At 35.1% G+C, this 16,065-nt stretch overlaps 2 protein-coding genes across 4 annotated transcripts; one reads left to right on the top strand and one right to left on the bottom strand.

The window, feature by feature from the left end:
• Window positions 1-3,915, bottom strand: LOC100785113 (pentatricopeptide repeat-containing protein At1g74750). 3 transcript variants are annotated; one of them, XM_003524989.4, is made up of 2 exons: window positions 3,736-3,915; window positions 1-2,837 (listed from the first exon to the last, which is right to left on the bottom strand). In XM_003524989.4, exons 1-2 carry the CDS (start codon window positions 3,739-3,741, stop codon window positions 213-215), a joined length of 2,631 nt encoding a protein of 876 aa, XP_003525037.2. In that variant the 5' UTR covers window positions 3,742-3,915; the 3' UTR covers window positions 1-212. The 3 variants fall into 3 exon arrangements, with proteins under 3 accessions (XP_003525037.2, XP_040871823.1, XP_040871822.1); XM_041015889.1 differs by lacking the exon at window positions 3,736-3,915 and adding an exon at window positions 3,238-3,442; XM_041015888.1 differs by lacking the exon at window positions 3,736-3,915 and adding an exon at window positions 3,113-3,154.
• Window positions 3,916-11,801: 7,886 nt separating this feature from the next.
• On the top strand, window positions 11,802-15,466 carry LOC100779935 (calcium-dependent protein kinase 10). The gene is made up of 7 exons (XM_003524981.5): window positions 11,802-12,524; window positions 12,868-13,011; window positions 13,101-13,253; window positions 13,479-13,594; window positions 13,708-13,875; window positions 14,729-14,959; window positions 15,173-15,466. The coding sequence occupies exons 1-7, from the start codon at window positions 11,891-11,893 to the stop codon at window positions 15,344-15,346; spliced, it is 1,620 nt and encodes a 539-aa protein (XP_003525029.1). The 5' UTR covers window positions 11,802-11,890; the 3' UTR covers window positions 15,347-15,466.
• The last annotated feature ends 599 nt before the right edge of the window (window positions 15,467-16,065 follow it).

The raw sequence follows: 16,065 nt of genomic DNA, 5'->3' as shown, positions 1-16,065 counted from the left end.
AAAATTCACATTCCTCAGTGTATTCTTGTAAAAGGGGATTACTGTAAAGTTAAAAAGGAAAGAAGTAATTTTGAACAAATTACATCAGTGTAATTTGCTCTTTCGTTTATATTTACAAATAATAATATAATATAGAAAGCATAGACTATCATAGAGGATTCGTTGTTATTTTTTGAGGAACAAGGAATTTAGAGGTATGGGATGATAGCCAACTACAGTAAATGCATCCTTTCCACATAAGAGTGGTTCAACCATTGGCAAAGAGGCTCCCCACATCCCACAAAACACCCTGAATTTCCCTTTTCAGCCAAAAATGGGAAACTGAATGTGTGCAACAGGTCCTGCACTGCCTGTCTCACCAGAGAAGATCCTGTCACCTTGCTCCGACGACCCCATCCTGTGATAATGTCTACCCGACTAGGGCGAATCCCGGATACCAGCATACGTTGGCGAAACCAAGCAAGTGTCCTAGACAATGCTGTCACAGCAGTTCCATCAGACATGACATGAAGATTTATAAGCCAATAGCGAGAGCTTTTTTCCTTAACAGCATCTGGATACACATTCCTTTGTGCAGCAGCCTCCCAAACTGAACCAGCTTCCTCCTTGAGCCCAGACTTGTTTAGAAAATTCACCACTGAATCTACAAGCCCCCTTTTGCCCTCTCTATCCTCGGTGTGCATCATATCCAAGAATTTGCTTACATGATCCCGCACATTTTGACCATCAGGTCCTGCTGCAGGCATAGACAGTAAAAATGCATGAGCAGGATGGCCAGTAACCGCCATGAGCTCACAGAAAAATCCCATATCATGTGCTGGTTGTGCCTCTGTACAGCAACTAAGGAGCAAAGTATAAGTTTGCAAAGAAGGTCTAAGGCCAAGAGCCACCATGCTTTGGACAAGATTATAAGCATCTGGCAATCGATGCAACCTGAGGAATGCACTGAGAAGGGAATTGCAAGTAGGTACATTTGGAAGTAAACCTGCATTCAGCATAGCCTGATACCATTCCGAAGCCTTCTCAACGTTACCAGCCTTTCCCCACAAGTCTACTAAAAGACCATAAACAGGTTCATCTGGCACCCAGTTTTTCTGTTGCATCTCAACAAAAACTGATTCAGCTTCCTCGAGATAACCACAATGGCCAAGTGCCTCCATTACTATGCTGTAAGTAACTTTGTCAGGTTGAAATCCCGCATTCTGCATGTCATGATATAGTTTCAATGCCATCTCATAATTCCTTGCTTTAGCTTGCAAGGCAATCATGATATTGTAGGTGACCAGATTAGGAACACAACCATGTTCAACCATCTCACAAAAGAGCCAGTGGGCAGCAGCTAAATTGCCAGCTTTTCCAAGACAATTGATTATAACACTGTAAGTAAAAGTGTCAGGAGAAAGACCAGCTTCTTGCATTCTTTTATACATAGACATGGCAACATCAATAAATCCAGCTTTAGCATGGATATCAATGAGTGTACAGTATGTGACACGATCAGGCTCACATCCCACCTCCTGCATTTCATTGAACACATTCAGTGCTTCTTTCAGGTAGTTTGCACAGCCATAGCAATGAATAAGGCGGTTGTATGTTACAACATTGGGTTGGCATCCATCCTTTACCATCTGCTCTAGCAACTTGCTTATTGAATCAAACCTTCTAGCACGGCCCAGGATACCAACCATGGTGGTGTAAGTATGTCCATCATGCCTGAAACCTGGTTGTCGCCTTAACCAGTCAAAAAAACCAAGAGCAACTGAGGGGTCTTGGAGTTGTTTCAAGATTTGGTTAGCTTGATATGCATCCATTGAAAAATTCAGGTTATACAAAGCCTTTTCTGCAGTGGGACCCCACCTTAACTGCCTTAGTATGTCTGAAACCACTTCCACAATACGCCTGTTCATTGGAGCAGTTCTAGCTGACATTTTCAGATCCCTGGGATGTTTATTAAAACTTTCCTTGATTGTAGGAACCACTTCCACCATCTGTGTGTTTGAAGCACGCATGTAGGAACCAAAATTTGTCACAATGTGATTTGATTTTGTTGTTGTTCTCTGTGGAAAGGCTCTGTGTTCATGATTATTTAAAGGAATATTTGGAGACACCACTGACTTTTCCATCCCAGAAGAAGGAATATGCTTAAAACCTTTACCTAAATTTGATTTATCACCTTTACACTTTCCACTATGATGATGACCAGCACGCTTAGACCTCGAATTGGTAGAAACAGATGGTCTTGGATGAACACTGGTAAAGTTCTCCCTTTTAATCTGTTTCACGTTTGAAGATCTGATGTTGGGTGGGGTTCTGGCAGTATCAACCATACAGTTTTTAGAGTAGCTTAGTATGCCCTTTCCATTTGATAAAGGAAACTTATAATTAGCTAAATCAGAAAGAAAATTTATAGCTGCAATACTGGCCCTGTAAAACTGGTCAGAATTGAGAGGAGACAAGTGCTCAACATGTTCCTGAACACCATCAATATCACAAGCATATGTTACAGAATCTGATTTACATGCCGGACTTGAAGCAGACCTGATTTGCTGAATACAGCTAGATTGGTCAACACCCTTAGCCTTGCAGCAAGCTGGCCCATTTACTGAGTTTTCTGAAACCAATGTTTCATCCACCTCAGAAGTAGCTTTGGATGCTAGGGAGGATGGCTTCTGTGCAGGTAAAACATGATTTTTTATATGCTGTCGTCTAGAAACACAAATTTCATCCTCAGTGCAAGAGCATGAACTACCATCTGCTGCATTACAACGCGAACCACCAATGAGAAAAGTCCTAGCACTGCTAGAAAGTGCAGTGATCTGCTTTGCTCGTAGCATGGTCTGCAAATAAAGTAGTTCATAATCAAGAAACTTAACACAAAAAGTGAAAAAGGTAGAGTTTCCACAAACTTTCTATACATGATAAACACACCATGGCAGCAAACAAACAACACATCTACCCCTACAAAGTAAAGATGCCACCAGGCAAAGTCCTACTCTAACTTATGAAGCTAAAAATATTATAACATTGCAACATCAGCTATAAATTTTGTATGCACCAGCACCAACACTACTAATGATTTAGATGAGCTAATATAAACTCTTAGCATGTGTACTTTACTAACTAGCAGTCTACTTTTCATCAACTCAGAGTAAAAAACATGTGGTTTGGAAGCAATAGAGAGGAATCAGGTTCATTTCTTCACATAAATATTAAGAATTAAGAACAGTGGAGACACACCACAGTACGTTTGACATCAAGTTCCTTTATCCATCATCTCGATATGATTAGTTTGGCTCTCAGAATATTGAGAGAGGCCATATTCCATGTCATACTTCTATTAGAAACAAGACAGATTAATACCAAAAGAGTATAAAGTATTATAAAACCACAAGGAACAAGATGCTGACTTGAATTATTCAAACAAATCACTCTCCAACCCAAGAGTTCCAGCACTGCTAGAAAAAATCAATGACTGAGGGGAAAATACATATAATAAAATAGCATTTCTAAAGGGCAAAGTAAATAAATAAATAAATACCACAATCTTTCAACCCACTCAAGAGATTATTTACTGCATGTGCATACCAGAAAGACTGAATTTTTACACCAAACATGAATCAAAATGTTATCTAAAAGCACCCAGTATAGAAGTGACAGTAACTTCATCATTGACCCATGAAACCAGTGAAGTTTATGATGCAAAGATGAAGAATTGAATGAAATCAAGAGAGGTACCTGCATGGGTCAAATTTCAACAGTGTTGAGAGACCATTGAAGGGGTTACACGGAAAGAGAGAGTGTTGTGTGAGTGTGTGGCGGCTCGGCTTCCAACCGAGTTGGGAACTTGGTTATGTTTATGATTGTAAAGGAAATGAATGACCTAATATTAATATCACTTTGTTCTCCCTAGCAACCTACACACTCCGACATTGTTGTTTGGTTTTCAATTTACAACACGTGGCTTACGCCTCACCATTAGAAAAATCCGGTTAGAATTTACTACTCCTTTCTGATTTTTTTTTTCAATATTAAAGTACTACTTTCGCCATTAACAATTTACATTGCCACTGACTCGATCTTTACATTGCCATTAACAAGAGGTGATGTTAGATTAATTTTTAAAAATAATAATTTAACATATTAATTTAAATAAATTAAAAATTATTTCATTTTGAAAGATAAAAAATCACTTCATTTTTTCAATTTTAAAGATTAATGATAATTTAATTTACTAATGATAAGAAATGACATTATTTAATTCCTAATTTATACATAAAAAATATATATTATTTATACTATTAAAAATATTTTTGTGAAAGTAAAGTGATGTAACGTTTATTCTTTTTATTTAAAATTATAAATATATCGGTTACTCAAATGGTTAATTAATTAATGTAATATATTCATGACATTTTAATATTAATAATTATTTTTGGGTTGAAATTATTATTTTTTATTTTATTTTTTAATGGTTAAAAAAATAATGGGACCTTTTTATATTTCGTTTCTACTTAAGTCGATTAATACTTCTCAAATAGTAAGAAAAAATATATAAATTCCCAAACCTAATCACTTAAATGGACCAAAAATGCCCAAAAGAAAAAGAAAACAGAGAGATCAAACCTGAAATTATGTAACTTAACTCTAACCAGTTGTGGGTTTGAAAACAACTTCATGCACACTACAAAATTGACAATAAAATTTCATTATTGATCAAGAGCATAGGTCCTTTTTTTCCCTTCTTCAATGAATATATAATAAATTATTTGAAAATAACCTTTTACGCATTAGTAGAATTATTATATAATCTTAAGATATTGTAGTGGAGATAAATTTGATAATGATTATAATATTTGTATATCTATTGATCAAGCTGAATTATGGGTTGTGAGAGATGGAAGCAGAATGAATGTGTGGCATGATAAATGGATAAATACAAATACTAGATTGATTGATGTTGTTCCTCCCTCTCTCCATGCAAAACATAGTATGTGTGAAGGGGCTTGTTGATGAACAAGGTAATTATAACCAAAATTTGTTGGAATAATCAATCCTGCCAAATGATGTTATTAATTTTATCTTGGCAATTATGCCACCTTATGATGAAGCTGGCGGATAGAAGAATGTGGCCATGGGAGAAAATGGGGAGGAATTCAGTTTAATCTCAATACTGAAACTGGACGTGATGATTTGAAACCTTGGACAGATGTTTGGGCTACAACGTGTTACTTTTTATGTTGTGGAGAAATAAGCAGGTTCATTACCAGATTTTATGCGTCCTCCTAAACCTTGCTCCACCAATTAATGGAAGGATTCTGTATCAAAAATAGTAGGTAAGGTTAAAACTTAAAAGGCTTCTTTCTTTCAATATATATATAAAGAAAAATTTTCTTTATTTTCCAAAAAAATGTGTGTTTTTAAATACACTCTTACAATAATCTTAATGTCACTACTTACTTAGTAAATATAGTCAACTCAAATCAAGTCTTGTATGTGTCAAGGTGTACTTGACCTTAACTTATTTCATGAAAATATTCGATGTGAATTAAATTTGACAATATCAGATTGATTTAAATTAGGCTTTAATATATTAAAGTGTGATTTATTTCTCAAATATAACTATTCAAGAATTATAGTGTGTTTGTACACATATTCTTAATTTACGTTTTTGTTACTTTTACTTCATTTCTGTAGAGATCTAGAAGTTTTATAGTATTGTTTTTGTGTCAAGACGTAATCATTTTTTCAAACACCCTTAAACTTTATTAATGTATTTAATACAGACATTTCGTGAACTTATATTTAACAGGAATGCATAATTGATAGGTTAATTTAAAATTTAAAAAAATGATTAAATAAGAAATATTTGATAAAAGTATTTTTTATACAAATTATATTTTTGTTTTAATGACAAAAATATATTTTTTCATGTAAATGTAGTTATCACTTTAGTTATTTTTTAAAATTCAAAGATTTTTATTATAACTAAAGGTGACAAAATGGACTAGTTGTTGGTCTCAGTAGTACCGGACACAATCCTCTCAAGTAAAGTCTCAAGTTTAAGTTTTGTGAACGAAAAAATCTTATTAGGAGAGGAGAATTCCACTAAAAGTGATTAAATAGGTTTCTTAACAATGACTAATCATGGATAAAGTCAATGATAGTGTGTGGTTAAAAAAAGAGGATTAATTTTGCTTGTCATGTCTTGAATCAATCTTCTAAAAATTGGGCTAGGGATAGTTGCTTCCTGCACCTCCAAGTTACTTCCCGGCTTCCAACACACTCTTTTTGGCTTTTGAAATGGTCAATCCAAAATGTAAAATGACAGTATGGAATACAACATTTTTTGGCTTATGGAATGACCAGAAGGTAAAACAAAACATTCTAGAAAGGATGCAGGAAGCATCTTGGAGCTTGGAGCACAAGGAAGTAACAATCCAAGGTAGGTATGTTGATTGGCCCGTGCTTTTGAGATCCTATTTGATCTTGGCACCACCCACCTTTTTTGTAATTTATTTTGATAAAAAAATACCCTTGATGAAAACTAGTTTATGTGATTCCTCACCCCAATGTTTTGTTGGCACCCCTCATTTTTTTTTATAATCCTCCATTCAATTGGAGAGTTGATTTCCAAAACACTTGGTCGAATTGTGGGTATGAGAGTAGAAGGTTCTTCTAAAGAGTGGTGATTCCCCTCTTAGCCTTGAACGATAACGGGGTTTTGAAATATAATGCCTTCTTTTGTACGCCGTCTCTTGTTCATCTCCAACAATTCTTTTGATTCTTTGCATTGAATTGTTTCTTAACTGTTGCTTTTCCATTCGTTATTGAATCTAAATTTTATTGGTATTAGTTGTTCCCTTTTTTATGTGGGAATTAGTTATCAATTCCCTGACCTTAGTTATAGGGTTTGTGAATTTTTTAGTGTTTTTCTCATGGTTTGGTGATCATTTATGGTGGAAGATTGCAAAGCATCCACTTCTTTGGTTGGGTGGCGGCATGATGGTAAGTTTGGTGAGGTGTGGAGGTGGCATTGGGTGGTTGCGGTGGTGATGTTTGGGTGCAACGATGGTGTTGGGTGGAGGTGGAGTGTGGTAGTCATGGAGGTTTGGAGGGAGAGCTGACTAGGGTTTTCTAGGAAGAGGAAGGACAAAAAGGAAATACTAGGAAGTTTGGGGGTGTACCAAGCAAAAAATGAGGTGCATCAAGTAACTTTCCAAACTCCATTAGTTTTTTCTGACATGTATGTAGTGCGACAATGGCCCATCAACCTCATCAATTGCCTTATCCGCCAGATGTAAGGTCTTTATATACAAAATTATACAAGTTCATTTTAAAAAAATATAAATATACACATTCAGCAACATCAAATACACGTAAAATGAGCTGATACTAGAATCCATAGGGTAACCTTGCATGGAAAGTTAGCAGTTATCATACGAACTTAAATAAATGGCCACGAAATAATTTTCTGATTTTCTCCTCCCTTAGATAAATTATTTTCCTCATGGGTTCAGAAGGGTCTTTATCAATTTTCTTGGGGTGCGAGACGAGCGAGCAAATGAAATTCACTTGCTTTTTTGCAAACCTATCATCCAACACAATCATCGTGTAACATGGGCTTTATTATGCTTCTTTTCGGCTCTTTTCACCCAAAAAAATATATTTGTCTAAACGGAAAAGTAGAAAGCCATGCCAATTGCCAAGTGCATAAAGATATATATCACTTTCTACGTGAAAGGATGCTTCTCCATGTAATTATTCTATCCACATTCGGAAGACGTCATGGTCTCCAAATTAAACTTCCATCATCTTATATGCATGGAGGAGGTTAATTAAGGGTGCTAAATCCAGTTAGTTCGATCCTCTCTGTAGCTTTCATCATGTCCTGATTTCTGTATAATCTTTCGTTAGGTAACACCTAATTAATCTTGTGATTCAAAGATTCTGGCATGATAGTACTTTTCTTAACATAGATTTTTACATTCTTTAAACTCCCAATTAAAAGTAATGCAATCAAAAGCTTTATATATAATATATATTAGGTATGTAAAATCTAGCAAAATAATGACAGTTTTTGCTATAAGTATACGTTTATGTACGTATATCTATATACTATTTTTTTATTCTTTCGTTCACTTATTTAAATAAAAAACCTCATTTATTTTTTCTTATATTCTAATTCTCTTTTATTTTCCTCTCTTTCTATTATTTTTGTCCCTTCTATTACTTTTTTTGGGACAAACTAAGTGTAATAAGTGAAGCCTACTTTAGTAATTGGCAGATATATAGTTACACTATAATACTTTGTATACTATAGAAGAAGAAAAATAATGAACAAAAAGTTTAAATTGAAGAGAAAATTAAAAAAGTTGAATTTTTATTATTATTGTTTTTCCAATAAAGATACATTATTGTTTATGCTTTTATCGTTTATTTTATTTCCTCTGATTCAAGTGGACCAAGAATGTGATGTATTGCTTATAATTAAATACAGGAAAAGAAGTTGCTTAAATGGTTTAACTATAAAAACAATGTGATTTTACTGCGTGTGAATTGAATATTAACAAATTATTCTTAGGGTTAAAAGGAAGGTGGTCCGTGAGTTTCTAGAGAAGAAAAACATACCCATTACCCAATAGCCAACACTTTAACCTTTCAATGTAGGAAAAGCTTATCAATTATCATATGCTTGTTCTCTCTCCCCCTTTTTTTTAAGAGAAAAAGGGGTAAAAGTCATTATTATTCATTGACAATATTGGCATTGAAGAAATATTATTTTCCTCAAGTGAGACATAGTCATGCTCACATGTAGTTTTGTAAATAAAATACAGCTTTTGGATTTTAAATATTAGGTTTAGATATTGACCATGTCAACAGCAAAAAAACTACAAATCATTTTTCCAATTTCATCCTTCCTTTCGTATCTGATTTTTGGCTTCCACTGATCAGGAGAAAAGGTTCCAGGCATGTAAGTTTTTCGTCGTTTGGTTTAAGTAGCAGTAAAATAATCCAATTAATGTTATGTCACAACACAAGATTTTCCATTTTTGCTGTAAAGGATATACCATGACGTTAGGTGAAGAAAAAGATACTCCAGACTAGGACCAAGTCACAAAATTAGTGGGAAAGCTTGATAGCTGTTGCAATATTATTTGAGAAACTCTTGGATAGACACATACTCAAATGTGAGTTGTTAAACACAACCAATCAAAAAGTGATAATACATTAAAATTTTAAAATATAAAATATAAAATAAATAGTATTCAATTAATTAATTCTTATCGGGTCCTCTTCATCTTCTTTCATCTCAAAAGACAAATAATCTATATCATTTTTTTTTCCGACGAACACAAGTGCTGATGAAAGGATTTAATTCCCTCTTGAAGCTGTTTGGCACTACAGAAAGCTTAACTCAGGTCCTTCTCATGGAGTCACATGCATTGCATCTTCATCTACATTCTCTTTCACTGCTCACTCCTTCCTCTTTTTTCCTTCTCTCTTTCTCTTTTATTTTTAATCCGCAAATCCTTCTCTCTTGTTTCAATTTCCCTTTCCGAAATGTTGTTGGTTCTCTTGTGTGGATTGAAGACCCAAAAATGTTTTCAATTAATGGATAAGAATAAAAAACCAATGGAAATAATTCTGAAACTATCAACGAAAAAAAAATTGCTCCAAGATTTGAGTTTGCGTTCGGCAACTTTTTTTTTATTATTTATAATTACTATCCATGAAAGCATTCTATCTTTAATAACCACAAAAGTATTAAACAGATCAATCCCTTTTTTTATTTTTGAATTTGAGTACAAGCTAATTTGTTGAGTTTCTGCAACGTGAGAATCAAAATGGAGATGAAGAAAATTTAAGAGGGGAAGAATTTGACGAAAAAAAAGAAGGAAAATAACAATAAAAGTCGAAAGTAAGAATTGATGTGTTTTCAGGTTGTGTTTATACTTTTATGCTTTAAATTTTTAGTGTTTTCCTCTACTAGTTGAAGAAGATAAGGCCAGGGACAGACGCCACGTAACTATAAAGTTATAAATTAGACTTGAGTTTTTGTTTTCTATTTTCTATTTTAAAATTTTAATGTGTTGTCAATCTCTGATTGATTGTGTCTAACACTTCGTATTTAAGTATGTGTATGTCCACACAAGTGTTTCTCATATTATTTTATCTTCGAAACTTTCAATTAGTAAACTTCAGTCTGACCTGTTTGTAAGCATATGGTATATGATGATATGAACAAGACCAAAGAAACTACTAATACGAATTGTAGTGCCAACTATGACTTTTTTTTGTGCATAAAATGTTGTGCCAATTATAACTACATCAACCCATGTTACTTGTAATTAAACATTTTGTTACCCCTTGACCCATATAATCGAGCTTTTTGTAAAAAAAAAAAAACATTAACAACTTATAAAAAAAAGGTTTAAAAAATGTTAAAGTATTATTTTTAGGGTTAGAAAGAAATTGATTGCTTTTGTTATTTTTCTGTTGTAGTTAGTTGTAAGTTATCACTTCTATATACTTTGTATAATAGGTGACATAATTTACTGTCAATAGTGTGAGAAAACACTTTGTTTATTCATGCGACGTACACCTGAAGACGATTGGCAAGGGTGATCTTCACCAAGGCCTTTATATTCTTTGTCCTCACTCCTCAGTATGTTCAATCAATCTCAAATTCTGTTTCTGTTTCCACATAAGTCAAATAATCTTGATCATGTCCTTTGACATACAAGACTTGGTCATGTATCTGCAAAAGTTCTTAAGATTTTCAATGAGAATATGAAATTACATCTTTAGTCTACATCTTGCAATGATTGTTCTATATATCCCCTATCCAAATTTAGGTGTCTTTCATTTATTTATAATGCAGTAATATTTTTTCTGAACATGCTTTTGATCTTCTATATTGTGACATACGAGTACCTTACCATCACCCTACACATCATGGTAAGCAATATTTTCTTACAATTGTTATAACATGAGATTTTTTTTAATAATTTTAGTTTTGTCAAGACTAACACAAATAGCCATTTTCTTCCTAACTAAACAGTCTATAAAACCATCTTATATTGTTGCTTATTTATTTTACTTTCTTTTCTTTTTAGGACACACCCTTATTTCACTAGAGCAATTTCATTAGGTTAAGTTTAATAATTTTGCGTGCAGATTAAAAAGAAATAATAATAAAAAAGAACAAACATGGAGAAACCAGTTTGCAATTTTAAGTACAGTATATATAACTACAGTTCTAAAAAGTCTCAAGCAGAGCAGAGGCCCCAACCTGACAAAAAGTAATAATCGCCGTGGTTCCTCGGTCCCATCAAACACTTTATAAATTAAAATGAAAAAAAAACACATTTTCCAAGTGTCATAACCCCACGCAATGATCCAGAAGAATCCAACCAAATAAATGAAATTATTATAGTACACTAAATGCCTTTTTGGTGCGGTTCCACAGTTTTTTTTAAAAAATCAGTATAAGAAAAAAATAAGTGTAAAAGAAAAAAAATAGTTTATATATATATATATATATATATATATATATATTACATGCCTTTTTTTATAGTACTAGTACATTACATACTCAAATAAATGAAACAATAATAATAAGATAATTCGAACCAAAAAAACATTAATTCAATCAAAAAATTAAATCTGTAGTACAAGGCATTGAAGGCAGTTTAAGGAGAAACCTGCGGCGTCATCCGATCTGTTATTATAATTTTAAAAAAGACAGAGAAAATGATAATACGTATTTTGTTAATAAAATAAATGCGATTTTAAGAGTCAAATAACCTTGTCAGAGTCAAACAACATCCAAAGTCATCATCAGCTATCTAGCTTGTTCTCTTTTATTTTTTTTCGGTTCACCGGCGGCATGGGGAACTGCAACGCCTGCGTTCGAGTCGATGACGTGGCAGACTCAAACCGCGGCAAAAAGAATAAGAAAACCAAACCGAACCCCTACGCGGAGGAAGAGATACGCTCCGGCGTTCCGATCCGTGTGCTGAAGGACGTGACGTCACGGAGCCTCATCGGCGACAAGTACGTGATAGGCCGGGAGCTAGGTCGTGGCGAGTTCGGGATAACGTACCTCTGCACGGACCGCGAAACGAAGCAGGAGCTCGCGTGCAAGTCGATCTCGAAGCGGAAGCTGAGAACCGCGATCGACGTGGAGGACGTGCGGCGAGAGGTGGCGATCATGTCGACGCTGCCGGAGCACGCTAACGTGGTGAAGCTGAAGGCGACTTACGAGGACGAAGAGAACGTTCATCTCGTTATGGAGCTCTGCGCCGGCGGGGAGCTCTTCGACCGGATCGTCGCGCGGGGGCACTACAGCGAGCGTGCCGCCGCGAACGTGGCGAGGACCATTGCTGAGGTTGTTAGGATGTGTCACGCCAATGGTGTTATGCATCGAGACCTTAAACCTGAGAATTTTCTCTTTGCGAATAAGAAGGAGAATTCTGTTCTCAAGGCTATTGACTTTGGACTCTCCGTGTTTTTCAAGCCAGGTATTTGAGTGAGGGAGTGAGTTTCTTTGTTTCTTTATTTAGTTTTTCTTTTTCTGTTTAAGTCTATAGAAGTTAGTCCTTTTATTCATGTCATGGTTTTAAATTGCGGTTGTGGTGAGTCAGAAAACCTTTATATTACGGTAAAATGCGGCTGTGGTTGCATTGCAGTGTGTCAAAAGATCTTGACATTGTGTCCTCAATTGTGATTGCGGAATGCTATTTAAAACCATGATTCAAATCTTAAACTAGACTGCTGGTTAAGTTAGAATAAGTTCATGAGTATTCAGTTTCTTTATTTGGATTTGGTGAAGTGTAGTTATGTTTTTTTTTAATGAATGAATAGGGGAGAGGTTTTCGGAGATTGTGGGGAGTCCTTACTACATGGCGCCGGAGGTATTGAAAAGGAATTATGGGCCAGAGGTGGATGTGTGGAGTGCTGGGGTGATTCTTTATATTTTGTTGTGTGGAGTTCCTCCGTTTTGGGCAGGTAGGTGTTGAGTTTGTGCGTGTTTTGGGTGAGTTGTGGAGCTGTTTGAATTTTAGTGAGATGTTTTGTTTTGGTTTGATTTGGTGTAGAGGACGAACGAGGGGTGGCTTTGGCAATATTGAGGGGAGTGATTGACTTCAAGAGAGAACCGTGGCCTCAGATTTCAGATAGTGCTAAGAGTCTTGTGCGCCAGATGTTGGAGCATGATCCTAAGAAGCGCTTGACGGCTGAACAGGTGCTTGGTAAGTACTCTACTGTTTGTGCAGTAGGATGGGATCACAATGTTTAAGCATCTCAAAATTTCCATGTTGTATGATCTTTGTTTCAGAATTGACCCTTTGCTTCATTAACTACCCTCTCCTTAAAAAGAAAAGAACAATTTTTTGCATATTTGAATCCCTAAAATATTTGAATACCTAATGTAGAAAGTGATACTAAATATTTACCATCCTTGTTTACGGTTGCAGAGCATTCCTGGTTACAAAATGCAAAGAAAGCTTCAAATGTTCCATTAGGAGATATTGTGAGAACAAGGCTTAGGCAATTCTCTTTGATGAATAGATTAAAAAAGAGAGCACTTCGGGTTAGCATCTATTCTGGTTTATGCATAATTGTTAACTCGAGTTCTGTATATAATGGAGGTAATAAGGAAGTTAGAATGTTGGTGATTTGGATTTCTTTGAATGAATGCTACAGGTAATTGCAGAGCATTTGTCTGTTGAAGAGGTAGAAATAATCAAAGACATGTTTACATTGATGGACACAAACAAAGATGGCAAAGTAACATATGAGGAGCTGAAGGTTGGGTTACGGAAGGTTGGTTCACAATTGGCTGAGCCAGAGATAAAGATGCTGATGGAAGTGGTAGGCTTCTTAAACATTATACCATTTATAATGTATTTGCTCAATATAATTTCACTTCTTTGATTCTCACTGCATTTATTAGACAATCAGATGGAGCCTTTTGAAACCATTTTCTGTAGCATGATTTCTTGGAATAGTATGCAATTTTATGATGAACATGAATACATGATGTCATGATGTTGCACCCTCCAGGAATGAAGATTTTCCCACTGTCATTGATGTGTGCAAGACAAATGTGTCCTAACTGGTTTTGGACTCTGTTGGATTACGTAATGTAGTGTTAGATGCCAAATTTAATACCTTGTTATTTTTTGGTGTAAATAATCCCTAAATTATACTCATGGAAATTTTGTTTTGTGGTAGTATTTGCTATTCAAAAAATGATGTTTGAGGTTCTTTCAATTTTTATGTGAAGATTGTCTGTTTCTGAAGCCTTAGCTTGATGAATATGTTGAGAGTATCCTAACCCCCCCCCCCCCCCCCCCCCCCGGCAAATAAAAATAATTGCATAAACGTGTCAGTGAAATCCACTGTCCTCTGATGTTATATTTATATTACCTAGTAATATGGAAGTACAAGGTAAAATGAAAATGAAGTGAGGAAGCTATGCTATACTTATCTATATATGTCAACTGAAAACAGCACCAATTTACTAGATGCTCCTCACTTTGCTCTAAGGCTGATGTAATCTCTTACTCTTATTGACATATACTGCTTCACATAACACCCATTTTTATTTGAATTGAGCTTTATTTATCTAAAAGGATAGAATAAATTATATTGTCATTCAAGCCATGATTTGTAATAACAAATTTGTGATTCAAGGATGGTTTTTTTGCTGTCAAATGCTTAGGCTGATGTTGATGGGAATGGAGTACTTGACTATGGAGAGTTTGTAGCCGTGACAATTCACTTGCAAAGAATGGAGAATGATGAGCATTTCCGCAAAGCATTCATGTATTTTGACAAAGATGGGAGTGGGTATATCGAGTTAGGTGAGCTGGAGAAAGCATTAACAGATGAGTCGGGAGATACTGATACTGCTGTATTGAATGACATCATGCGTGAAGTTGACACTGACAGGGTTTGGCAATCTTGCTCATAACTCATTGTTTTATTATCCATTTAGCAGGTTCTATACTTCTTATTGACACTGCCAATGCAATGTAAACAAAAGCAGATATGCTTGCATTTCTCATAAAATGTGATTGATATAATAATCATGTTACATCTCATATACGCCCCACATGTTTTCCTCAAGTCCTTAAAACGATTTTCTATTTTTCTGTGTTCACAGGATGGTCGTATCAGTTATGAAGAGTTTGTGGCCATGATGAAAACTGGAACTGACTGGAGAAAAGCATCTAGGCAGTATTCAAGGGAGAGATTCAAGAGCTTGAGCATAAATTTGATGAAGGATGGCTCACTTCAGCTTCATGATGATATTAGTGGTCAAGCTGTAGTGGTTTGAGTCCGAAATTGTAATCTTAGTGCTCACTCAGTTTCTCATCTTCCTTCACCACTTAATATGCTTGAAAACATGGTTTCTTTACTCTCCCTGAAAGCAAACAACAAGTTTAGTGTTGGAGCATTTTGAAGCATACTGATTTACCTTGGGTTTGAGTTGGGTTGCTTAGGTTTTCGATTAGATGTTAGATGCCTGAAGCTTTAAGCATGCGTTGGAGGGTTTTGCATACTAAAGTCGTTTTTTAGCTTGTCAGCACAAGTTGCGCGGGCACATGCTGCAGGCCTCAAAATGTCACATATTCTTTGTATATGTTTGTCGTGTTGTTCGTGTTTGATAATTTCATTGATAAATGTGATTTTTCTAACTTATGGGCTAAAAAACAGTTGGGGTTTGTCTCATTGGCGGTGTGAAATTCTGAGAATGTAAAATACCTTTAAAAGCAATTCAAAGTTTAAAATATAGATATCTTGTGCCCAGTTTTTTCTTAATTGAGTTTAATCTTTATGTATATATATGGTGTCATTTTAATTAAATTCAAATAAATTACTCCTCCCACCATTTTCACGCACGGACTCCACCACTTCAGTCTTTGTCCAAGGAAAATGATGAGGGGTAGATGCATCAATAACCACTCCACTTCAGTTCTTGTATGCATTTTAGTAACAACCTTTACATGTTTAATATATATCTTTCTAATTAATATATATCTTGTTCATCAGTTG

Source organism: Glycine max, chromosome 5, assembly GCF_000004515.6.
Source record: "Glycine max cultivar Williams 82 chromosome 5, Glycine_max_v4.0, whole genome shotgun sequence".
NCBI lineage: Eukaryota > Viridiplantae > Streptophyta > Magnoliopsida > Fabales > Fabaceae > Glycine > Glycine max.
This window is presented reverse-complemented; position numbering and strand designations above follow the sequence as displayed.